This window comes from Canis lupus, chromosome 9 (genome assembly GCF_011100685.1).
Source record: "Canis lupus familiaris isolate Mischka breed German Shepherd chromosome 9, alternate assembly UU_Cfam_GSD_1.0, whole genome shotgun sequence".
In the NCBI taxonomy this organism is placed as follows: Eukaryota; Metazoa; Chordata; class Mammalia; order Carnivora; family Canidae; genus Canis; species Canis lupus.
The window spans coordinates 5,889,259-5,913,145 of NC_049230.1; the positions used below are offsets into that span (position 1 = coordinate 5,889,259).

Sequence of the window (23,887 nt, forward strand, 5' to 3'; positions counted from 1 at the left end):
CGCGCCGCGCCCAATGTCCTGCCGCGTCCGGGAGGAAATAGTCCCTGGGACGCGCGGCAGCCTGGCCCGCCTCCCAGGCCGGACCGCGGAGGGGAGCCGTCCCTCCCCCCGCCGGCCCCGAGCGGCCGAGGGAGGGACGTAGCCGGGCCTGCTCTTCCCGAAGACGCACAACCCAATCAGAGCGGGTGACCGGCGGCCACTGGGCCCGGTTTCGGGACCCCACGGCGAGGTGGCTTGGGGACGGGGGCGTTGCCGCCAGGCGCCTCCCCTCGGGGCGGGCCCCGAGCCCGGACCCCAGTCCGCCGAGTTGCTGCGGAGTCAAGAAGGCGCCCGAGGCCCCAAAGGACAACGGTGACCAGTTTTTAGCACAACTGCGGAGCGAGGTGGAGCGACGAGAGGCGGGAGCGGAGGAGGCGCGGAGGCCAGGGGTGCGAATGGCGCGCTCCGAAGCCGCTAGCGTTCAAGCCACACCGACATGGCGCCTCTCCGCCGCCCTTCTACCCCGAAGCGGGGAAGTTCAGGGAAGGCCCGATGGAGCGCCAGCCTCCTCCCCGTGGACGACCATTGAGAAAGCCAAGCTGATTAGGTCTGTGATTTCCTGTCCCCTGGGCGCAGGGCCTGAGGAAAGTGCGGGGTCGCGTTCTTGCCCTCGCGGGGACCTAGCTCCCGCACCAGAGAAAGCACGGTCTGCGGGTTGGCAAAGGAGGGGTGAGGGCCTGGAGCCTGCTCCACGGACATCGGGACTTGAGGGGTGGTGGCCTGAGGCTCGGGCAGGGCCGGGGAGTTTTGCACCATCTCCAGCCACAGCATTAGAGCGATCTATTTTTTAATGGCTTTGGCTTTATCGCACGAAGCAGGCACCCTCTCGATTAAAGGCACAGAGTCCTCTCTTCTGCCCCACCCCGCTGGGTCTCTGAAATCTAGTCCTGAGTTCCAAAGTATCACTGCAAGACAGCAATCTCAGGCCTGGGACTATGGAAGCCAGGTGGGGGGAGGGGAGGGGCATGGCTTCGTTCTCCTGCAAGCATCAGACACTCAGGGCCAAGGCCCAGACTAGCCCCTGAAGCTACAGGTGAGTCTGGGTATAGGAGGCAGCTGAGATGGTCCCTGAGAATAGACAGTCCAGGTCCCCCCGAGCAGGTCCCATGCCCTGCCAGAGCGGTGTCATTAGTGTTCCAGATCTCTGGGCAGCGTGAAGTCCCTGAAGCTGTAGAAGGAGATGTCTCCATGATCCACCAGGGCAAAGATCAGAGGAACATCCCCACTCTGGTAGGACAGCCGCTTGAGGGTACAGAGGTCTGGAACTGGCTCATCAAATCTGCAGGGATAAAGTTAGACAGAGAGGTAGGCACAGGCCGCCCATAAGCTCTGAGACCCCAGCCCTCTCAGGCTACCAGGGAGGGGGGAATTAGACAAGAGTTGGGAGTGCAAGAACCCAAATGGCCTCTGGACTCTCCTGTCTGCAAACTGCATGGTTCTAGTAAGTTCTCCAAGAGTGACCAGAGCCTTGGTTGAGTACCAGGGCTAGGAAGAGTGAGGTTCTTACCACTCATAGCCTGTGAATCCCTCTGATTCCCAACCCTTCTGCTGGGTGAGCCCTGCAGTAAATTGGCACAGGAGAGAGACTGCGCAAGATGCCAGAAATGAGGGCTTAGGACTTGGTATGCTCTGGTTCCTATAGTACTGACTGGCTGTGTGGCCTGCATCAATGACAGCTCTCTGGACCTCTGGTTCCTCTCAGATTGGCAAACTGGCTAGGGGTGGGGAGGAGAGGTCCACTTGGTTTACAAAAGAACTGGCAGCAGCCTGGGGGTAGGGTCACTGGTCTCGTACCCACTAATGCACATCCGGGCGTAGGGTTTGCCGGGGTTATTCTTTCGGAATGTGGCCACAGCATCGGCCTGATAAATGTCAAAGCTGATCTCCAAGCCCCCAGACTTCTCCAGCAGCCTGTGGACAGAGGAAGAAACTTTAAGAAACAGGGATCTTTCTCCTCCTCTCCCTTTTCTTTCATGCCCCGCTCTTTCCCTCCCACAGTTCCAGGAAGCAGCCTCATCCACAGGGATGGAGGTCCTGCTGTGAGGTGCCACTTGGGCAGGGGGAGGTTTGGCTGCCTACCTCAGAATCCTCAGGCTTAGTCCACCTCTTGCCTCTCATCCCTCCCTCTCCCCTAGACACATGAGACTCAGCCAGGCTGAGGGCCCTGGAATGATCCCCCAGCTCATGCCCAACTTCAGGAGTCAAGTCCCAGCTGCCAACTGCTGGCAGCCAAGGTACTATGGAGACAGGCACTACCTGGAAACTCACCGGGCACCTCCATCAGCAAGGTGTGTGGTCTGCAGCACAGAGATATGCTGAAGGGCTATGGCTGCAAGGACAGTGAAAATAAGGTGTTGGGGAGGGAAGTCAACCATCTGCAGACTCCTCTGATGTTTCTGAACCTGCCATCTAGTTTAGGGTTGCCAGACTTAGCAGATTAAAAAAAAAGTTATAGGTACGTCCCATGCAATATTTGGAGTATACTTATGGTGACATCTCCCGTGTTCTCATAAGGATTATAAAGAATCCTGAATCTGTTAATACCAATCTTGCCCTATTAGTTCCATTCTTAAACACACAGGGCATACAGTAAGCCTTCCTTTGATTTGGCCAGGAGATGACCTCTTGCTCCCCTCTCACAGAGCTGCGAGAACAGGGGACCACAGCTAGTCGGTGGCAGAGCTATCCACATGTATCTTGTTTATTATTTTAAGGATGTAGTTGTAGTTTCGTTCCCCCTCGCCTCTCCCTGGACACTGACTTGCCATTTCCACGCCTTCCCACATGGGTCCTTTTGCTGCTTTCCAGGAGAACAGACTGTCCTTATGGGTTCCACTCCCCTGGATAGCTCTCTCTGCCCCATCTTTCTTAAGCCTCAATTGGTTATGGCCAATCCATGCCCCTTTCAAAGTCTTTTGATTCCTCAGCTGCCAGGAGCCTGTGGGGCTTTGGCTGGGTGAGGGGGGCGGGTACCTGGGGAGTCTGCCTGGCCAGGACTCAGCAAGGGTCTGACAGGTTGTTCCCACAGGTGTGGGGGGCGGCTCTGGCTCTTCTGCAGACACCTCCTCTGCAGCAGCTGCTTGTACTCCTGCCAGTTGGAGCAGCACTGCACCTCGGGATCTGAATTTACATCCTCCCGGAAGCGCTGGGCCTCTGCTTGTTGCTCCCGTTCCCGCCTGGAGAGCTTCTCCTTCCTTTGGTTCAGCTTCTGGCACCAGGATTCAGCATCTGTCTCCCGCCCAGCGACATTGGCTGGGAGCAGCTCTGGGGCTGGGGCAAGCAGAAGGGTGTGGCGGCTATCTGAAGCCATGTTGGGGAAGGAGATCTGTTCAAAGTTCCAGCGTGGCTTACAAAACCCCTTGACCCTGTTCTCTACTTTGCCACTCTCCGGGCTGCACCCCACCCCCTCGTTAGCCAGGCCAGGCCAGGGCTCCAGGGCTCCCAGAAGCTGAGATGGGCCCATTGGGCCCTTTACAGGGCTTGACTCCTGAGGTTTCTCCTCTGGGCATCGGCTGTTCTGGTTGCAGGGAGGTGGGCTGGAGGCTGTCAGGCTCTCAGGTGTCTCATCCACCCCCTGTGGGGGATTCTCCAGGGCCTTGGCCTTCTTATTAATAGACCTGAGGGACGTGAGGAGGAAATGCAGCACGTCTGCTCTTGATTGCTGAGGTGCACATGTCCCACACATATTATACTGCCTCCAGGATCCTACAAGGGAGCTGCCCAAGCCCAGCTCTTAAGCCAATGAATTCTCCAAGGTCCCCAAACCAGCACTCCCTCAACAGCTCTGCTCCCCAGAACTCCCAGGGGGCAGGGGGTGGCCATGTGGGGAGCATTACCGAAAGCTGGAGCTCCTCCTCTTCCTTTTGCCATTCTGATCCTCTAGGCACTGGGCACTGCCATCCAAGTTCAGCTGTCTCTCATAAGGGGACAGGATGGAACTGTGGAGTGAGAATTGGGTGGGCAACAGACCATCTCCTCAGCCTGGAGTTCCCAGGGGGAATTTGTGAGGGACTGGCCCAGAGGATAAGTTAGGGGGCCAGAGTCAAAGCCAAACCCAAGGGCTAAGTCCCTGGGCAGACCTGCAAGCAGGGTAAATGGGGGCAACCACAGGGGCCTGCCTGCTCATATGTCTCTGCCCAGGCCTCTGGGATTCACCAGTGGCCCCTTTGAACAGAGATTTACTGGAACTGGGGCTCCCACACAGCCAGCAGTAAATGATTAATCATGGGTGAGAAAAATCAAGAGAAACGGACATTTGGAAAATAAGAAAAACAAAAATACTCACTATAACACTTTTGGTTCTTACAAACACATCCTGTCTCCGTATTTTTTTTTTTTTCTATCAAAAATGGCATTGTACTGGGGCACCTGGGTGGCTCATTCGGTTAAGCATCTGCCTTCAGCTCAGGTCATGATCCCAGGGTCCTGGGATCAAACCCCACATCAGGCTCCCTGCTCAGCAGGGAGTCTGCTTCTCCTTCTCCCTCTATACTCCCTTCCAAATTCCTGCACTCCCCCCCACAAATAAATAAAATCTAAAAAAAGAAAAGACATTGTCCTAATATACTACGGTTTAATCTTTTCTTACTCTCAATAATATATTATGGACATAGCCCCTTACGATGCTAAGGCTGCACTGTCCAAATGGTATCCACTAAACAGAAGGGGCTATTAAGGTTAAATTTAAACCCATTAAGATTAAACAAAAATTCAGTCTCACAGTTGCACAAGCCACATATATTGGACAGCAGAGGCCTGGAACGTTCTTATCACTGCAGAAAGTTCTACAGGACAGTGCTGCTCTAAGGGATAAACTCTAATTTGTGTGACCATCCCTTCCCCATTGAACTCACAGGATGTTTTCAAGTTTGCCAATTTTGTAAAGTGATGTTTTGTGTAAGCTCCCCACTAAATGCACGTTCTATAGGGGCAGTGATTTTGCTCTTTGCTATTCCTCAGCAATGAGCACAGTGCCTGGCACCCAGTAAGGGATCAACAAATATTACTGAATGAATGAATGAACATTCTCACAGGTGAACTTACGTACACTTCTGTGACTATTTCCTGAGTATATATCCCACTTTTAGGAACTAAAAGACATACCTGTTCTAGAGCTTTCGTGACATGCTGGGAAACAGTAAAGAGTATACCAGTTTCCACTCTTTAGCTGATGGTCTCTGTGGCTCTTAGCAATGCTGGGCTACTAAGGTGATCATCTTTAGAGGCCCCAGAAGGAAAGAACATCTAACTTAGCAAAAGGAATGTGAGACCCTACTCAACTATTAATTCCTCACTTGGCCCTTCATTCATGCATGCACTTACGAATCTGCTTACACACCTACTAAGGCATCGTTCTGGCACTACAGCTATGTGCCAGTGCACTGTCCTGAGCTATAAGTGCTCAACTGTTATCTGTGGAGGGAATGGGCTGAAGATGGGGCTCAATTTGATAACCCAGGATGAGCTGAAATGACTGAGACTTGTCCCAACGTGTCTCTCAATAGGGCACTTCCAACAAAGGCCCCCAGCCCATGCCCAGGAAGCTGCAGCTCCAGCGAAGGATTCCAGGTAACGAGAGGCCATTTTCCAATTTGGGGCTAGTCTACCAGGTCCCAGGACTGGAACAAATGGGAGGAAAATGGGATCGGGATTTACCCTGGTTGGAATCGTCGAACCACATAGCCCAGTCTCTTCAGGTGGCTGAAGACCTCAAAGAGAAAAAGTAAAGATCAGAGGTCCACCTTTGAAAATACCAAACAATCCCTCCAAACAGGAGCCACTCCCCACACGCACCCCCCTCCCCCGCTCCTCCTACACACCCCAGTTCCACGCCCTGGGACTGGCTGGACTATATTCTGTTATAAACACCCTCTCCAAACTAAGGCCTGTTTCTGAATTCCTGTCTCTTGCCCACCTTACTATGGGCACAAATGACACTGAGCAGTTTCTTGATTTAAACGCAGAATCTCAAAAAAGCTGATACATGATGAATCAGGAAAAGAACCAGGTGCTAGCATGCTATGATACCAAAGCTGTCGAGAGTGAAGCTCCTGACCACAACATGAACAAGAAAGTGGCAAAAGGTGATAGCACACCCCCTGCCCGTGCTACTCCACCCTACACCTCCAGACACAGGCAGGGTAGGAGTGGTCTTTGGTAAAGAACCTGTCCATCCTTGTGTTCTGATACCCACATCAGAGAGATGTAAGCAGGAATGCCCCTATCCTGTTTGATCTCTCAGCAGCCTTCAACACAGCTGACAACTTCCTTCTCTTGGCTCTGTGATACCACCTCTCCTGGTTTTTGTCCAGTGTTGTCAGACGCTCCTTGGTCCCTGTTTCTGGCTCCTTATCTTCTCCCGTACCTCCTCACAACTGAAATGCTCCAGGTCTCAGACACAACCCTCTACTCTGCCCTATGGTTTTAAACACCATCCATGTGCTCATGATGTCCACATTTATATCTCTAGCCTTATGCTCCTCCCCGGCTTTGTTTTCTTCCCAGCCCTCAGTTCTGTGAAGTCAACCATTCAGTTGGTGCTCACTTATTCCCAATTGCCACCACTAGGATGCAAGCACCATGTCAGCAGAGCCCTTGGCTGTCTTGTCCTGGCACACAGCTCTGCGTCCGGCACCTCACTGGTACTCACTGGTGTCTAGCACCTGATTCAATGGATGGGTGGCTCCTCTCCTGGGAGAGGGTGGCAGATACCTGGTACTGCAGAAAAGTCACAGCGTCCTCAGTCAGCAGTAGCTGGTAGGCCTCCTGAATAGACAGTGGCAGGTCTTGGTGGAAAAGTTGGATAGAGCCCTGGAAGTGAGGCCAACCACTCAGCTTGTGTTCCCTCCTGCAGTGGCTCAACTAAAGGAGCAACTTCCAGGCAGTGATATAGGGGCGCCCCCCCCCATCTCCAGCGTCACAACAAGAATGTGGCCAACCACAAAAGGAGGGCACCACCCCCTCATTTGAAGGGAATCCCAGCTCTCTGCACGGTATTCTTGTCTCCGGTTGTAGAATTCGGGTTACAAGCTTCTTGAATTTTTCTCCAATTAAAACACGTCCTTTCAGGTCCTTGCTCCCAACCCTTCCTCACGCTCCAGGGGCCCCACTCACACACTCCAGCAGATACAAGGCCTCTTCGGGGTGAAGCCGCTGGCGGCCCTGTTCCGAGAAGCCCATGGTCTGCCAGAATTTACCCTGTGCAGGACCCACAGCAAATGTCACCAAGGAGCCTGCAAGGCGGAGAAGGCGGGTCCCCCTCCCTGCGCCCCGCCGCTTACCGCTGGAGACTTCAATTCCACGAAGCCCTCTTCCGGCCTCCACTCGGCAGCCACCAAACTGCCCCTGGCCAAGAGCGGGGAGAGGGTCCGTCTGAGTGTCCCCCCGCCCAGGGGCCGCGGTCCGGCCGCCCCCGCCCCCGCCCCGGCCCGGCCCGGCCCGGCCCCCTCACAGGCGCTCCACGCGCTCCTCCGCCAGCAGCTGCCAGAGCTCCTCGCGGCACACGCGCAGCCGCTCGGCCTGGGAGGCCGAGCCGTCGGGGAGGAAGTCCTTGGGCCCATGCGAGCGCTGAGGCAGCTTCTGGGACCGCGAGCGGGCGGCGAGAAGCTCCCGGGCGCTGCGGAAGGAAGGGACGCGGGGTCAGCGCGGCGCCCTGGGGCGCGTCCGGGGTCCCCGCGCCCTCCCCCCAAGCCCTCTCCGCGGGCCCCGCGCCTCCGCGGGCCGGACCGCACCTGAGCACGCGCCCGGCGGGAACCTCCACCGCGCCGGGCTCGAGCTCGGGCTCCATCGGGCCGCCGTCTGCGGCTGCGCGCGCACCGCCCCCGGCCCGCCCACCGCCGGAGCTCCGCGTGGCCCTAGCGCCCGCGGATCCTCCCGCCGCGCCACGAGCCCCCGGCTCCACCAGCCGGCTTTCCACGACTCCCTGGCCGGCCGAAGCCCTGCCAACAAGTTTGCGCCGCGATTCCGCGGGCAGAGAGACTGCAGGTGTCTGGATTTGTAGGAGCTCGCCTCTCCTCCCAAGCCGTCCTCCGGGATCCTCTCTAGTAAAAATCGAGGAGCCCGGCGTCTCAGAGCGTAGTGTGGACACTCAAATGCGTGACCGTCCCCTCCGCAGCCCCGGGCCGCTTAGCCCTCACCACTCAGGCCGGACAAGGAGGAAAGAGGGAGGGTTTAGAGGAGGGAGAGTCATGGGTTCCCGCATTCCAGCTTCGCAGACTGGCCACCGGGGAGTGTCAGATACGGTCTGGGTGGATTCAGACGTCCTCTGGGGCTTCCGCTGGGTCCCTTCCTAGGGGCTCGGAAGCCGGGTTTCGCGGGCCGGGGGCGGGAGGAGCTGTCCGGCCCACGATGGTGCTGAAGCGCCACTCCAGCCAGTCACCAGCACCTCCTCGAGGCTGGGGTCCCCGCCGCCGCCACCGTGGGCCGCTCCGACCTGGTCCGCTAGGTGGCACCATTGCTCCAACCAGCGGCTGGTGTTGGCGCCTGTGGCCGCGGGCGGAGGTCACTGTGGGCGTCCCAAGAGGGGCGAGGGGCGAAGAGGAAAGGGGGCTTCCCGAGTGGGGTCCCCAGGTCTCGGCTTCCAGACCCCTTCACATCACGTCTTCTCTCCCACTCAGTCATCAACAGGGCATCTCGCCCTTGGGTCTGAACTCCAGGGCCTCAGGTCCCGGCCGCTCCGCCACTGGGATGCTGGGCGCGCACTCCGGTCCCTACCGCGCCGTTTCACCTGGGCGCATGCGCTGACCCGGCCAGCGTGCCCGGTCCGGACGGACGCAGCGGGGGCGGGGTCTGGCAGGGCAGGGGCGGGGCCGCGGGCGCTGACTGACAGCCCGACTGCGAGGCCGGGACGGTCCCTCCGCTCGCGATCCGGCGGGAGGGAGGGGGGAGGGGCGGGATTTCCTGCGGGAGGCGCCGAGCCGGCCTTGGAAAAGGAGGAGAGGGAGGAGAAAGGGGTAAGGGGGGCAGTGGGAGCCACCGTCCAGAGTGCCAGGGACCGGGCAGGGCCAGCCAGACCCCCGGCGGGGCGGCTGGGAAAGGTGAGACCGCGGGGCCTGCGCGGGGGGTCAGCACCTTTGAGGGCGGGCGCAAACTAACTTTTCTTTCGGGATCGGCGGGCGCCCTCGTCTCTCTGCTCCTTCCGTCCTTCTCGCGCCCCCGTTCCGTCCTCCCGCATCAGTCCCGCCCGCGCTGGGCTCTCCCGGTCGCTCCCGCCGCTTTGTTCCCTGGGTCGGCCTGGGTTGGGCTGGGTTGGGGGATTGCGCGGCGCTGGACGGGCATTCCGGGGGGCGGGGGAGCCAGCCCGACCCCAAGCACTACCGGGGGCGTCCTCCTCCTGTGTTGGCTGCGGGCGAGAGCAGGAGTCCCATCCGTGTCGGGCTTGGGACGTTCTGGGAGTAAGGAGACCCCAGCTGGGGCCCCAGGCCTGCATGGGTCTCATGCCACGGGGCTCGGGCAACAAATTCCTGGCCACTGAGAACTGACGTAAGCTTTTCTGCAGCGAAGTCGGGGCTCCGGGCCTCAGGTTCAGGCTTGGGGGGCCACGCAGCCCAGTCTCTCAGCAGTGCCCCCAGCTCTTGTCTCCTCTCTGCCCAGCTGCTTTCCTCTCCCGCGCAAGGGGTGAGGATGGGTCAGCAACAGGTGCTATAAAGCCTCCCTGTCCAGCAGTCAGACACCCGCCAGAAATGGGGAGCTGTAAGCTCCCCACTCCACCCTCTGAATTCGTAAAGAGCCTGGGGCTAGGGCATCCAGCTATTACAGTAAAGCTTAGATTGGGAGGAGTGTGGGGGCAGGTACTTTCCACAGGGAGTGACCCTTCCAGGCCTCACCTCCTGGCCCACCAGTTGTCTGTGGGTGTCAGAGCCCCGGGCTGTGGAGAACAGGCTGCTGGGCCCAGCCTGCCCCAGTGTGTCCTGTTGCCAGCTGCCCCTCCTGCCTCAGGTTGAGGTGCTGCCAGGTGCCCTGGGGCCTCCATGACTCAGCCTCCCTCTCCCAGAAAGTCACCGCCTCCCCCCAAATACTCCTCTCATGCCTGGCAGCTGTCTCCCTGCTTTGAGTGGCTTGGCCCTTCCTTGACTCAGAAGGGCAGCTAGGGTGGTTTGGGGGCTCCCTGGAAGCCCTGTCCTACTCTTCTGAGCCCCGCTTTTGGGACCCTTGCAGGCCTGGCCCAGCCTTCAGCAGAGGCACTGCACCTTTTCCAGACCCCTGAGACTTGTCCACTGCTGCTTCCCGAGGCCCGAGGGAATGCTGACTGCTCTCTGGGTGGGCATTGGTGCTCCTGAGCCACGCTGGGAAGATTGGCGTGCCCAGTCCCAGCCCATCCCTGGGCCGTCAGACGCGGCAAGCAGCTATCTGTCCGGGTTTCCACACGGCCTCCACCCCCTCAGAGATCGGTTTTCCTGCTTGTGGTGGCTGCTCATGAAACATTTTGAGGGAGTACCCGTCAGTGCGTAACAAGAAGCCCCCTGCTGGGACACCAGACAGGCTCCCCCAGGAGACACCTGGCCCTCCAAAGGTCCAAGGCATGGCACCCTGACGCCTTGGCTTAGACCTAAAGTTTTCCTGCCTCTGCCCTGGACTCCTGATCCCAGAGCCCAGCCCAGGGACCGGAATGGGTCGTGAACAGGACCTGATCCTTGCCGTCAAGAACGGAGATGTGACTGGTGTGCAGAAACTTGTGGCTAAGGTCAAGGCCGCAAAGACAAGTGAGTGCTTGGTGGGGTGACTGTCTAGCAGAGATCCTGCCCTGAGTGCTCAGGCTGCGGAGAGAGGCTTATGGGTCTTTGATTTGGGGTCTTGGGGTGGGAGGACTGTTCTGTTCTCTAAGGAGTGACTGTGGGAGAGCCATAGAGGGAGCTGGGTCATCCCTTGCTGTGTATTGTTAGGCAAATCATGTAATCTCTGTGGACCTCAGTTTCCTCACCTATAGAGTGAATGGGTTGAAATGCATTCATTCAAGTTTGTTTGAGTGCCTACTGTGTGCCAGTTTGTTCTAGGCGCTGGGCCATTATGTGGCAGCAGTGAATAAAATAGACCAAAATTCTTGGCCTCATTGGAGTTGCCTTTAGCAGGTGGTTTTTCTGATGTCTTCTTTGGAGGCACGAGTTTTCTGGCAGTGGGCTGGGAAAGACTGACTAGCTGGAGTTCCAACCCCATCCCCCGATTCAACAAGAGCATTTCTGCATTTATGTTGCCTTAATGGGGATGCCTGTAAGATCACCTCAGAAAAGAGGGATCTACTGCTTAAAGCAAAGCTCATTGCTTTCTCAGCACTTGCTAAAGCCCCTTCCCCTTGACTTTGCTGCCTGTGTGCCCTGGGAGGGCTGTGGCCAAAGCTAACTTTCTAGAGGTCTCTCCAAAGCCTGGGTCTCTAGTCTTGACAGACTTGTGGGGGCTCTATGCATCATGGGTGGCCATACCTGAACCCCATCTCTTGGGTACCTCTGTGGTGAGACTCCCCCCCCCCCCCCCCCCCCCCCCCCCGCCAAGGAGAGTGGATCTCTGGGTTTCAGGGCAAGCTGTCTCAGCTCTATCCCAGGAGACCCTGGACCTGTCCCCGGAATTTCTAGACCAGCAGGGGCAGGAGGTAGCTCCTGCCACCAGACTGGGGCTAGGGAGGGAGGATTTCCCTCAGAGTGCTGGGGCTCTAGCCCCAAGACATACCTTAGTCCTATGCACAGCCAGCGGGCACCCCCCCCCCCCCCCGCCCCAGACAACATGAAGGCATCTAATTATCCTCACCCACACCTGGGAGTTTGGGGGTGCCAGAAGGTTGAATTTGAAGGGCCTGGGAGTTGTGCAAGTGGGTGTGCACCCACTTGCACACTAGGGCAGGAGACCCAGGGTATGGGGAGATGGAACTGGGCCAGGGGGGCTGGGGAGCACAGGTAGTGTGATCTCTGTGCCCTGGGGAAGTGGATACCAGGTGAGCACAGTGGGAGGAAGGTGCCAAGGAGGTCCCGGAGTGCCCTGGAGGCCCAAGAGTGGGAGCCCCTCCCCCTCCTCCCCCTCACCTCTGTGTTGTTTTTGGCGACCTGCCCAGTAGGGCTTTGGTGGAGCTGCTGTTGGCCTCACGGCCTGGGGCCTCGAAGTTAGGCCCTCAGGAGGGCAAGTGGGGTGGGGTCGAGAGGCCAGTGGTGGGAACCTCACAGCCAGGCTCCTAGGCTCTGGGAAGGTGCCCTGTGCCCCAGGGGAAATGTCTGTGGGGGAAGAGATCCCTTCCCTCAGCCCCAGAGGGGACTTGTACATTGTATAGGCAGTATGTAGGCACGGGCACAGAGTGACAGAGTCCTGGGACTCCTTGTGAGGCCCTGGCACTGAGCCTCCCCTCCCAATCCTCTGAGAAGCTGGGAAAGCTGGTGCAAGAAGGAGACTCACAAGGCGACATTTGAGGAACCTGTAGGTTATGAAATATTCTAAGCGCTCAATTCCCTGTGGGATGGGTATTTCTATATCTTCTTTACAGATAAGAAAACTGACACTCAGAGAGGATTAGTGATTTGCCCAAGGTCACACAGCCATTTTGTGGCAGATCAGTCAAGTCCCTGTCCTCTCCCCTCTGCTCCTGCTCCTCAGAATTACCTAGTGATTGTTCTGAAAGTGCAGGCTCCCTGTTCTCCCTCAGAATGAGAAGCATCACAGAGATCTGGAGACCGCAAATCAGAAAGTTGTCCAGGTGCCTCTAAAGCAGTCTCAGAAGGGAGGCCGGGAACTCCTGCCCCATATCCCAGAAGGGCGAAGGAAACTGACAGAAAGGGAGGTGTCAGGGCTCCCCCTTGAGAGCTAGAGCTAGAGCCTTCTGGTTGGCCACTGGGAGATGCTGTCTCTTTGGCTTCTATTTGCTGTCTGGTCACTGGGGGGTTGGCATTCCCTGCCCACCCAGGTCCTCTTGATGGAGCAGGTGGCTGGGAGAAGAAGGTGCCCCTGCCCTGCCCTCCCTCGCTCCCCTACTCCCTTTTCTGAGCTGTCTCCTTCTCTGGCGGGAGGAAATGGAGTGGGCTGAGGGTGGCCCAATGAGCTCACATCCTCTGCCTGAGCCTAAATCAGGAGCGACCCTTCCACCCCCAGAGCCAGGCCGGGAAGAAGGTTGCACTGCAGGGGAAGTGCCTGGAGCCACTGCCAGGAACCAGGACCCTCCGCCCTCCAGCCAAGGTCCCTAGCCCAGTCACTCGGAGCCTCCCCCCACAGCCTTTCCGGCCATTGTTCTGGAAAGAACAGAGCCACCCAGCCTGGCCCTGCCCCTGTTCCTGTCTATCCCTCCTGTCACATTGTCCTGCCACTCCCCGGAGGGACTGTATCTCACTACTGGGCTACTCCATCCTGGGCTGTCCAGGCCAGCAGCAGGTGGAGGGACTTTTCTGTGTCTCCTCCCCGCCAACCTCGTCATCTTCAGTGACTGGCTGGCCAAGGTCGTGCGGCCAGTAAGGGGGAGCATTTGAACCACACACTTCCTGCTCCTAAAGCCCCTCTCCTTTGCAGTGCCCTGAGTGACTCTCTCTGACAAGGACTTTCCAAGGAGGCCAGAGGAAGGCTGGGAGGCCTCTGGTTTTTTTCCAGCGGCCTCCACCCGCTCACCCCTTCTGTCACTGCCCAGCTCTGTATTTACCTTTTCTGCATAGCGTATAGTGTGATTTGGCTTAGCCCTAAACGTGGCCGTCCCCTCTCTCCCCATCCCGTGCTCCTCACTACCGTGTTGATCCCTCCCTGTTGGAATGAGGCCCTGTCTTGCTGGGGTATTCAGGGGCCCACCAGGGCCCGGAGGGCAGGCCTAGACCAGCATGCTTGGCACCCTGCCCAGCCTGGGTTGAGCCAGGCCTCCTTCCCAGCAGGGGTGGGTTCCAGCAGGAGGCAGGGGCCCGCCTGTGACAGACATTCCCCTTCCTCTCCCAATGCTCATCAAAGACTGTCCCCTCCTGTGCCCTGGCCGGTGCATGGAGCACTCCTGCCTGAATCCTATCGCCCTCCCCGATGGGGACCAACCAGTGTCCTGCCCATGCCCCTGGCTCCTTTGGCCACCACCCAGCAGAGAGCCCTCTGCTGGGGCATGGACATCTCTGCTGGGAGCCTGTGGGTGCAGAATCAGCAGTTACTCCCCTGACAGGAGCCAGTGGGGGACTGTACCAGTTTTGCCAGAGGACAGCATGTGGACAGTAACAGCTAAGGCGTAAGGAGCTCTGAAGGGTGACGGCCACGGCCCCCCTCTGTGGTGTGCCGACAAGAGTCAGGCATAATCCTTACAACTCTGGTGAGCAGGATCTGTGATTGGCCCATTTTACAGATGAGGACACTAAGCCTGACAGGTTAAGTGACTTGCTCAGGATCACACAAGCCAGTACATGGCAGAGCCGGGCCCAGTGCAGGTCTGTCTGATGCCACCTTCTTCACCCCGCTCCACTCAGGGATGTCCCCAAGCTTGAGTCCAGCCCCAGCATCTGCCCTGCTACCTCCAGCGTCCAGTGGCCCTCTCCTTTCTCTCCCAGCTCCCTTGGCCCAGTGGGACAATGAGACTCTCCTTGGCCTGCTCAGGCAGGAATGCTAACCATGCGCTCGTGGGCCTGTCTGTTGAGGGCATGGCATGCCAGTACCCCCCTTTCCCGCCCCCTCTGGCTCTATAAACAAGCTGGGGACCCAGGGAAGCCAGGCCCCTGGTGCGGCTACTCCCTGCACTGGGCACTCTCAAGCTGATGAGCCTGTGGGCCAGTGGGGAGCCATAGGGACAGGACAGCCGAAGGGCCATGGGGCAGGTGCTTTCTTGCACACCAAGAGGTCAGCCGGATTCAGCAGCGGAAGGGAAAAGTGATTGGGATGCAGGTAAGGACAGATCATTCTAGGGTATCCTGATGCCTTCTGCTCTGATCCCCCCAGAGCTCCTCGGCTCCACGAAGAGACTCAACGTCAACTATCAGGATGCTGATGGGTGAGTGTGAGCCCGCATCCCTCTCCAGAGCTGTGGGGTGGGGGAGGGGTAAGGGGAAAGACCTGGGCCCTAGAGTCCCTTCCCCTGTCAAACTTGGCCCTTGAATTATGTTTGCTGAGAGCTCTGGTTCCTGCCCATCCTCCTGCCTGTGGCGCTATCCTCAAGTGAGGGGAGGGAGCCCTAGTGCCTCTCTGAGGGGCCTCCTGGGTCAGATTCCTGCTAGGCCCCCTTTTCTCCCCAGAGGGTAGGAGCCCTCGGGCTCCTGCTCCCACGGCCCCCTCCCCTGGGCTGGCTTGGGGGGGGAGGCCAGACAAACAGGCCTCTCAGCCCAGACACTGAGCCCTTTCATGCCGTAGCCCGGCTGCTCTGCGCTCCCACGGCAGGGCTGGCAGGGTGGGGGGGCGAGGGCACAGTGGGCAAGTCACTCAGCCCTGCCAGCCTCCAGGATGAGTCTGGTGTGGACGACCAGGATTTGGGGGGTGGGGGACTGCTCACTCAACACCCCTACTTTGTGTCCCCCACACCAGATTCTCTGCTCTCCATCATGCTGCCTTGGGGGGCAGCCTGGAGCTCATAGCCTTGCTGCTGGAGGCTCAGGCCACTGTTGACATCAAGGACAGCAATGGTGAGACCCCAGTGTGTCCCCTGGCCACACCCTGTGGTCACAGTTTGCTCCTGTGACATCCCAGCAATGCTAACATGGGTTGGTGTAGTTTCTCTGGCTTGCGGATCCTTTACCTCTTTAATCTTCACAGCCTTCTGGGGTGGTGAGTGGTTCTAATACCCCGTTACCCAGATGAGGAGGCTCAGGTTACCTTCCTGTCATGAGATCCCCCCAGATCACCTCTGGTGGGCCAGATGGGATTTTGACTTCAGCCTCATGAACCAGACATTTCTCTGACCAAACCAGCATCACTCCCCTTGGGTCTGTCTCCCCCTCCAGCTGGGGTGGCTCTGGACTCTGCTGAGCTCCATCCCCTGAACTCATAGCAGCCCAGGACCTCCTCAGATCCGCTTCCCTCCTGCAGGCATGCGCCCGCTGCACTACGCAGCCTGGCAGGGCCGGCTGGAGCCAGTGAGGCTGCTGCTGCGCGCCTCTGCAGCCGTCAACGCCGCCTCGCTGGATGGGCAGATCCCACTGCATCTGGCTGCCCAGTATGGACACTATGAAGTGGTACGTGAACCTGCCTACCTGCCCGCAAGGGGCTCTGGAGCAGTGGAGGGGGCGGGGAGGCTGGCCAGGCCAGACTCCTCACTCAGCTGCCTCCACCCCAGTCAGAAATGCTCCTCCAGCATCAGTCCAACCCATGCCTGGTCAACAAGGCAAAGAAGACACCCCTGGATCTGGCCTGTGAGTTTGGGCGGCTCAAGGTGAGGCCTGCAGCCCTTGGGTACTAGGTCCTGGGCACCTGTGGGGTGAGGGGGGCGTCTCAGGAGGAAGCCCTACTGGGTGCCGCTTGCTATAGGTGGCCCAGCTGCTACTGAACAGTCACTTGTGTGTGGCGCTGCTGGAGGGTGAGGCCAAGGACCCGTGTGACCCCAACTACACCACACCCCTGCACTTGGCTGCCAAGAATGGCCACAGAGAGGTCATCAGGTACCCACTGGGTGCCCCCCCACCACTTCCTCGTCCCCTTCCTGCGGAATGAGTGCTGTCCCCCTCGGCTCCCTGCCCTGCTGCCCTCTTCACCCTTGCTCTGGATCATTCTCCCAGCCCCCAGCAATCTGCTTCCTTTCCTGCCCCCACCCCCATGCCTGTGACTTGCCCCCCACGCCCACAGACAGCTCCTTAGAGCGGGGATCGAGATCAACCGGCAGACCAAGACCGGCACGGCGCTCCACGAAGCCGCACTGTACGGCAAGACGGAGGTGGTACGGCTGCTCCTGGAGGTGGGTGTGGGTGCCTGGCCACCCTGCACACGTGTGCAGAGCTCCTCTGGGTGCCATGGCCTAGAGCCGCTGTGGAAGCATGCCACAACATGGTGTTTGGGTGGGCGGAGAGCAGACCCACCTGGTTCAGGCCCCCAGCTCTGCCTCTCACCAGCTGAATGACCTTGAGCACCTCCACGATCCTATCTCTGAGCTTCCATTCCTTCATCTATAAAACGTAAAAATAGTAGGAACCATTCTCCTCCTGGGCGGCCGTGAGGATTGGGGGAAGTGGCAAGCACAGTGTTTCGTGCACGCTTACACTGCACTGTGCACCCAGGGCGGAGTGGACGTGAACATTCGGAACACGTATAACCAGACAGCACTGGACATCGTGAATCAGTTCACCACCTCCCAGGCCAGCCGAGAAATCAAGCAGTTACTGCGGGGTGAGTGCATGCGAGAGAAGACCCAGCCCAGGGTAGGATCCAGAGCTTCTCTGGTGCGTACTAGGAAGGGGAGCAGGAGCAAGGTCCCAGGAGCAAGATGTCACCTTCTTGAACCCAGCGCTAGTCAGGGGACCGCTGCAACGGGATCCTGGGGGAGGGTTGTGGATGGGACCGGACAGGTGGGAAGATACCCTAAGGACCCTCAGTGGACGCCTACACTGCATCTTCTCTCAGAGGCCTCAGGGATCCTGAAGGTGCGAGCGCTCAAGGATTTCTGGAACCTCCACGATCCCACTGCTCTCAATGTCCGGGCAGGGGATGTCATCACGGTGAGGACCTGGTGCAGGCATCCCTTTGCTAGCACCAGTGATTGCTGTCACTTAACGTGGGCACCTGCTGTGGATCAGGCTCTGTGTAAGGTCTTTAGGTGTACTGTCTCGTTGAGTTCCTCCCCATCCAGGTAAGGAAGGTGCTATTTCTATTTCCTTCCCAGAATGACAAAATTGAGTCTTAGAGAAATTAAAATGGTTTGCCTGAGATCATATGGCAAGCAGTAGCATTGGGATTTGAATCCAGGCTGATTCGGGGACCCTTGTTTGCCCTGGAGGCACACAGAGAGGGTTGGGCCTGAGCCGGATGCCGGCAAGTAAGGGCAGTGCTCTGGGTGCTCTTGGGCATCAACTTCCTGTGGGAAGAGGAGGAGCTGGACTGTGGCTGGGGGGCTGGCTGGCTGCTCTTGTTTGGTGCAGGAAATGATTGTTCTCATTGTCACCCCCCCCAACACCCCATCTGCCACAGGTGCTTGAGCAGCATCCCGATGGCCGCTGGAAGGGCCACATCCATGAGAGCCAGAGGGGCACGGACCGTGTGGGCTACTTCCCCCCAGGCATCGTGGAGGTGGTCAGCAAGCGGGTGGGCGTCCTCGCACCTCGCCTCCCATCTGCTCCCACCCCCCTGCGCCCAGGCTTCTCTCGGACACCACAGCCCCCTGCCGATGACCCCTTACACCCTTTAACCTATGGCCAGCTTCCTCGGGTGGGCCTCAGCCCAGACAGCCCAGGTACATCCTCCCAGAGGGCAGTGCCAGGCACCAGGGTGGGCATCTGGCCTTGGCAAGCTGCCAGTCAGCTGTTGGCAGGGCCAACTGGGGTTCAAACTTCTTTGCTTGTGCCCCTGCAGCAGGTGACAGGAATAGTGTGGGCAGTGAGGGCAGCGTGGGCAGCATCCGCAGTGCCGGCAGCGGGCAGAGTTCCGAGGGCACCAATGGCCATGGCACTGGCCTTCTTATTGAGAACGCCCAGGTAGGAGAGAGGGGGTGTTGGGACCAGGACAGAGCCCTACACCCTGCAGTCAGCCCCCCACCTGCTGAGTAGACCCTTCTCTGTCTCTAGCCTCTGCCTTCCATGGGAGAGGATCAGGTGCTGCCGGGATTGCACCCACTACCCCTGGCAGGTAGGAAGGGGATAAATGGTACCTGGGTGGGCATCCCTCTACCATGCCGCTCCTGATTCCAGTTCTTTTCCTCCCAAAGACAACCTGAACCACCGCCCTCTGGTTCACTACCGCTCTGGGGAACAGCTCTTCACCCAGGATGTGAGGCCGGAGCAGCTGCTGGAGGGGAAGGTGTGACCTCCACTGGGAAGTGGGCTGTGGGCTTCAGGGGGCACAGTGGTGTGGGATGGGTGCCAGTATGGACTCAGGCCAGGCCCCTAGGGGAGGCTGGAGCAGGTGGCTGGGCCACGGCCTCGGCTCTTCCTCAGTAGACACGGCTCTGTTAACTTCAGCCTCTGCCCCTATGCCACAGGACGCTCAGGCCATTCATAACTGGCTGAGTGAGTTCCAGCTGGAAGGCTACACCGCCCACTTTCTGCAGGCTGGCTATGATGTGCCAACCATCAGCCGTATGACTCCTGAGGTAGGTGCCACAGCAGGAGGGCAGTGGAGGGCCCAGTGGGCGCCGGAGGGGGCCTGATGGCACGAGTCTGTGTGGCAGGACCTGACGGCCATCGGGGTGACCAAGCCTGGGCACAGGAAGAAAATCGCCTCAGAGATTGCTCAGCTCAGCATTGCTGAGTGGCTGCCCAACTATATCCCGGTAAGCAGGTGGCTGGCACCGGCTCCCACCCGCAGCCATGGCCATGTGGGCCCATCCTGGCTTGGGGGCTGCAGCGGGCCAGGGAGCCAGCTCCCATGGGGTCCTTTTCCAGGCGGACCTGCGGGAGTGGCTGTGTGCGCTAGGGCTGCCGCAGTACCACAAGCAGTTAGTGAGCAGCGGCTACGACTCCATGGGGCTGGTGGCCGACCTCACCTGGGAGGAGCTGCAGGAGATCGGAGTCAACAAGCTCGGTGAGGACTGCCCTGGGGCCTCCTGGCCGGGCCCCCACGTGCCTCCAAGGGTCTCTAAGACGTCCCAGGGTTCAAGCCCAGCAGGGAGAACGGGGTCCAGGAGGGGCTAGGGTGGCCCTTTGCAGCCCTGGCTAACCCTGTGGCCTCTACCCGTCCCCTCTCAGGTCATCAGAAGAAGCTGATGCTGGGAGTGAAGCGGCTGGCCGAGCTGCGGCGGGGCCTCCTGCAGGGGGAGGTCCCGGTTGAAGGCGGCGGCCGCCGGCTAGCCAGAGGCCCGGAGCTCATGGCCATCGAGGGGCTGGAGAATGGGGACGGTCCAGCTGCCACCGGCCCACGCCTCCTCACCTTTCAGGGCAGCGAGCTAAGCCCAGAGCTACAGGCAGCCATGGCTGGGGGTGGCCCCGAGCCACTCCCCTTGCCCCCCGCCCGCTCCCCCAGCCAGGAGAGCATTGGAGCACGCTCACGAGGGTCCGGGCACTCACAGGAACAGCCTGCCCCCCAGCCCAGTGGTGGAGACTCCAGCACCCCACAGGAGAGAAACCTTCCAGAGGGCACGGAGCGACCCTCTAAGCTTTGTTCCCCACCTCCTGGCCAAGGGCCTCCCCCTTACGTTTTTATGCATCCCCAGGCCTCACCCTCTAGCCCAGCTCCGGGGCCACCTCCCGGGGCACCCCGTGCCTTCTCCTACTTGGCTGGTCCTCCTGCCACTCCTCCGGACCCACCCCGGCCCAAGCGCCGGTCACACAGCCTGAGCCGTCCGGGCCCTGCGGAGGGGGAAGCAGAGGGGGAGGCTGAGGGGCCAGCGGACAGTGCCTTGGGCAGCTATGCCACCCTCACCCGGCGACCAGGACGCAGTGCCCTAGCGCGGACCAGCCCTAGCCCGACCCCAGCTCGAGGGGCTCCCCGCAGCCAGTCCTTTGCCCTTCGTGCCCGACGCAAAGGCCCGCCACCCCCACCCCCTAAACGTCTCAGTTCGGTTTCTGGCCCCACCACAGAGGCGCCTCCGCTAGATGGAAGCCCGGGGCCTAAGGAGGGGGCCTCTGGGCCCCGAAGGCGAACACTGAGTGAGCCAACTGGACCCTCGGAGCCCCCCAGCCCGCCTGTGCCAGCAGGGCCCGTGTCGGACACAGAGGAGGAGGAGCCAGGGCCTGAGGGGACGCCCCCATCTCGGGGCAGCTCAGGGGAGGGGCTCCCATTTGCAGAGGAGGGGAACCTGACCATCAAACAGCGGCCGAAGCCAGCTGGCCCCCCTCCCCGGGAGGCGCCTGTGCCCGCTGGCCTGGATTTCAACCTCACAGAGTCAGACACTGTCAAGCGGAGACCCAAATGCCGGGAGAGAGAGCCTCTGCAGACGGCCCTGCTGGCCTTCGGGGTGGCCAGTGCCACGCCCAGCCCCTCTGCCCCCCTGCCCTCCCAGACCCCCAGCGAGCCCTCCTCAGCTGCTCCCAGCCCTCCCCGGCTGGACCCTAGCAGCCTTCCAACTCAGGGAGCTCCAGCACCCCTTTCTCCCAGCCCCCAAACCCAGCCCTCTGCACCCCCCTGCCCCGGGCCTGCTCTGGAAAGCTCAACAGGTGATTGGCGGCACGGGGAGACAGAGCCCCCAGCTTCCCCCGCTGCCCTCATCAAGGTGCCAGGTGCAGGTATGAGGCAGGGCCTGTGGGAGGGGGCACTGTTGCAAAGGTTGTGGCCGGCCCATCAAGTCACAGCCAACCATTTTGTCTCTGCAGGAACAGCCCCCAAGCCTGTGTCTGTGGCCTGCACCCAGCTGGCATTTTCAGGCCCAAAGCTGGCTCCCCGGCTTGGCCCCCGCCCCGTGCCTCCTCCAAGGCCAGAGAGCACTGGGGCTGTGGGCTCTGGCCGGGCCCAGCAGAGGCTGGAACAGACCAGCTCCTCCCTGGCAGCTGCATTACGGGCCGCAGAGAAGAGCATTGGCGCTGAGGAGCGAGAGGGGTGAGGGGCGCTGGGTGCTGGGTACAGGGAGGGAAGGGGCTACAGTGGAGGAACAGCTCTTCCTCGATCCTCTTCCCCGGGGTCCTGGGATGTTGGCAGGGGACGGGAGCAGGGGGGAGGGTGCCCAGACAGATCCTTAGGCTGGGGTGACCCTTACTGGAATGGCCAGAGCCCAGGTTCTGAAACCACCCAGATCTGACCTATGGGGAATCCTGGTGGCTGGCCCATAGAGGCATGTGAGCTGGAGCACATCCCTTCCTCCTGAGCCCTGTACACGTGAGGGGCCGCAGCTCCTGCTGCCTCGGGAGGCTGAGAAGTAAGATGCACGCAGAGTGCTTGGCATCAGCCAGGAGTTTGAGAACAGCCCCCAGCCCACCCATAGCCCATGGGGTGCAGGCCAGTTTCTGATCAGACCTGGTCCTTCCCCCGCTGCAGCCCTCCCAGCACCTCCGCCAAGCACATTTTGGATGACATCAGCACCATGTTTGATGCCCTGGCTGACCAGCTGGATGCCATGCTAGATTGAGCGCTTCTGGTGGCCTTCGGAAGTGCCCATCGTGACCTGCAGTGTCTGTCGCCTTTGCCCCAGCGCAGAAGCTCTTGCTGCCTGAGTGCGGGCCCTCCTGCTACTCCAAGCCTGTGGCTGTCCACGCAGCAGCTCTGGAGGGCAGTCTCCATGGGAGGCTGAGGGGACTTGTCAGAAGCTGCTATCTCAGCAGAGCCCCCTCCCAGCGTGTAATCTGACCAGACAGCCCCTCCTCCATGGACAGGGACCCTGGTAAGAGCTTCCTTCCCAGGAAGGTGGGGGCAGGGCTCCTGCAGTGTTTCCTCTGCCCTCTCCCACCCCAAGGGCCTGTGGACACCTGCTGTGCTGTCCGACACATGGAGGGGCTGGTGAAGGCTGGGTGTCTCACCAGGTCTGCACAGTGTACACAGGACATGTAAATAAGTGGCCAGGGGCCTGCTCTCTGTGGTGGTGGCAGTACCCAGGCCTGCCCCCCCTTCCCCAGTGAGACAGAGCTGGCACAAGCAGAGACAGTGGGATTAACAGATTCCCCAAAGTCCAAACTTTTTCAACTTGTAAATGTTATTTTTTAAGCAGAGAGAAAAGCATATATTTTAAATGGAATTTATTCTATCTATAACCGCCTGAGAGGACACAGGGGAGGGGGCTTCGGACCACAGCAAGAGTGCACTGCTCGCCTCGGGGCTGGAGCCCAGTCTGGTTGGCCCAGGCCCCGGCTCTGTAACCATTAACCTCTTCTCCCAACTAACCCCAATGAAAAGTGTCATTCCCCGTGACTGGGCTGTGTGTTTGGATCTGTGCCACGGACCTCTGAGCCCAGGGTTCTTGCCCGAGCTGGACCCGAGGGCTCCCGCCAGTGTGGAGGGAGCAAGGCTTGGGCTCTTCCCTCTCCTCCCCCTTGGGGCTCCCTCACCAGCCGAAGCCTTGGGTGGGCCCCTCAGTGGCTGCCTCATGGACCAGCCACAGATATTTGTTAAGCAATTTACAAGTTTTAATACAAACCAGTCTACATTCATTCCTAAAAGGCTCATTTCCAGTAAAAAATATACACCAGTAAAAACATTCTCACAGGAGAAATAGGGTGAGGGGCCAAAAGGAGCCCTGGGCCATAGCCCCAAGACTGACGCTCAAGGCCAGCGTGGAGGCAGGCACAGGATGAGGTTCCAGGGCAAGGCAGGGGGCTTCTTCATCTTCAGATCTGAGCGTGAGGCTCCCCCACAGAGGGAGGGAGGGAAGTACTTGACCACCTCCAGGCCCCTCTCCCAGGAGGACAGGTGGGGCGCAGGGAGGGTGCACTACCACTGCTATCATCAACAGTGGTCTGTCTGGACCCACCACGGTGGCTGCCACTGAGGCCCGGGCCCCATGGTTCTTGGCTCTACTTGGAGACCCCACAACAGAGGGCCCTGGGTTAAGAGACCCTAAAGGAGGACAGCCTGCAGGTGGAGGAGGCTAAGGTCCCCTATACTAAGTACACTGGGTCATACATTCAAGACCAGACTGTCCTGATGCTGAGGCCATGGCTCACCAACTCCTCCATGGGAAAGCCCTGGTGGTACGGACAACAGCTGGGTCTGACGTGGAGCCCGGCCTCCAATGCCATGGGGCACAAGAGGACACCCAGAAACATTCATGATACCAACTCCCCAGACTCAGAAACTGGTCTGCCTGTGGCCCTGGGGCCAGGGCAAATATGACCACAGTGGCCAGTGGCTCAGAAGGGGGAGTTCATGCCCAGCTTAGTTTCAAACTGCAGTTTCTGCCGCTTCTGGTAGCGAACCCGGACCCTGGTGGGGC

General features: G+C 59.6%; 3 protein-coding genes across 18 annotated transcripts in view; 1 reads left to right on the top strand and 2 right to left on the bottom strand.

Moving 5' to 3' along the window:
• Positions 1-23,105, top strand: CASKIN2 (CASK interacting protein 2). Of its 3 annotated transcripts, XM_038546612.1 has the most exons (21): positions 1-586; positions 5,544-5,607; positions 10,195-10,739; positions 14,899-14,950; positions 15,478-15,575; positions 15,979-16,124; positions 16,226-16,321; positions 16,417-16,547; positions 16,732-16,840; positions 17,160-17,268; positions 17,503-17,597; positions 18,067-18,328; positions 18,448-18,569; positions 18,660-18,720; positions 18,800-18,891; positions 19,073-19,183; positions 19,262-19,363; positions 19,476-19,614; positions 19,779-21,254; positions 21,342-21,564; positions 22,000-23,105. In XM_038546612.1, the coding sequence occupies exons 3-21, from the start codon at positions 10,646-10,648 to the stop codon at positions 22,088-22,090; spliced, it is 3,609 nt and encodes a 1,202-aa protein (XP_038402540.1). In that variant the 5' UTR covers positions 1-586; positions 5,544-5,607; positions 10,195-10,645; the 3' UTR covers positions 22,091-23,105. The 3 variants fall into 3 exon arrangements, with proteins under 3 accessions (XP_038402540.1, XP_038402539.1, XP_038402541.1); XM_038546611.1 differs by lacking the exons at positions 1-586; positions 5,544-5,607 and adding an exon at positions 8,937-9,074; XM_038546613.1 differs by lacking the exons at positions 1-586; positions 5,544-5,607 and adding an exon at positions 8,937-9,074 and having other exon boundaries at positions 10,626-10,739.
• TSEN54 (tRNA splicing endonuclease subunit 54) lies at positions 810-7,855 on the bottom strand. Of its 2 annotated transcripts, none has more exons than XM_038546615.1 (11): positions 7,770-7,855; positions 7,490-7,654; positions 7,320-7,383; positions 7,153-7,236; positions 6,751-6,849; positions 5,695-5,747; positions 3,876-3,977; positions 3,013-3,755; positions 2,308-2,368; positions 1,834-1,950; positions 810-1,318 (listed from the first exon to the last, which is right to left on the bottom strand). In XM_038546615.1, the coding sequence occupies exons 1-11, from the start codon at positions 7,823-7,825 to the stop codon at positions 1,168-1,170; spliced, it is 1,695 nt and encodes a 564-aa protein (XP_038402543.1). In that variant the 5' UTR covers positions 7,826-7,855; the 3' UTR covers positions 810-1,167. The 2 variants fall into 2 exon arrangements, with proteins under 2 accessions (XP_038402543.1, XP_038402542.1); XM_038546614.1 differs by having other exon boundaries at positions 3,013-3,656; positions 7,770-7,831.
• TMEM94 (transmembrane protein 94) overlaps positions 22,678-23,887 on the bottom strand; it is a 35,815-nt gene continuing 34,605 nt past the window's right edge. For all 13 annotated transcript variants that reach the window (XM_038546603.1, XM_038546609.1, XM_038546608.1 and 10 more), the window contains one exon: positions 22,678-23,877. In XM_038546603.1, coding sequence (XP_038402531.1) covers positions 23,805-23,877 — 73 coding nt within the window. In that variant the 3' untranslated portion in view covers positions 22,678-23,804. The remainder of the gene's footprint in view (positions 23,878-23,887) is intronic.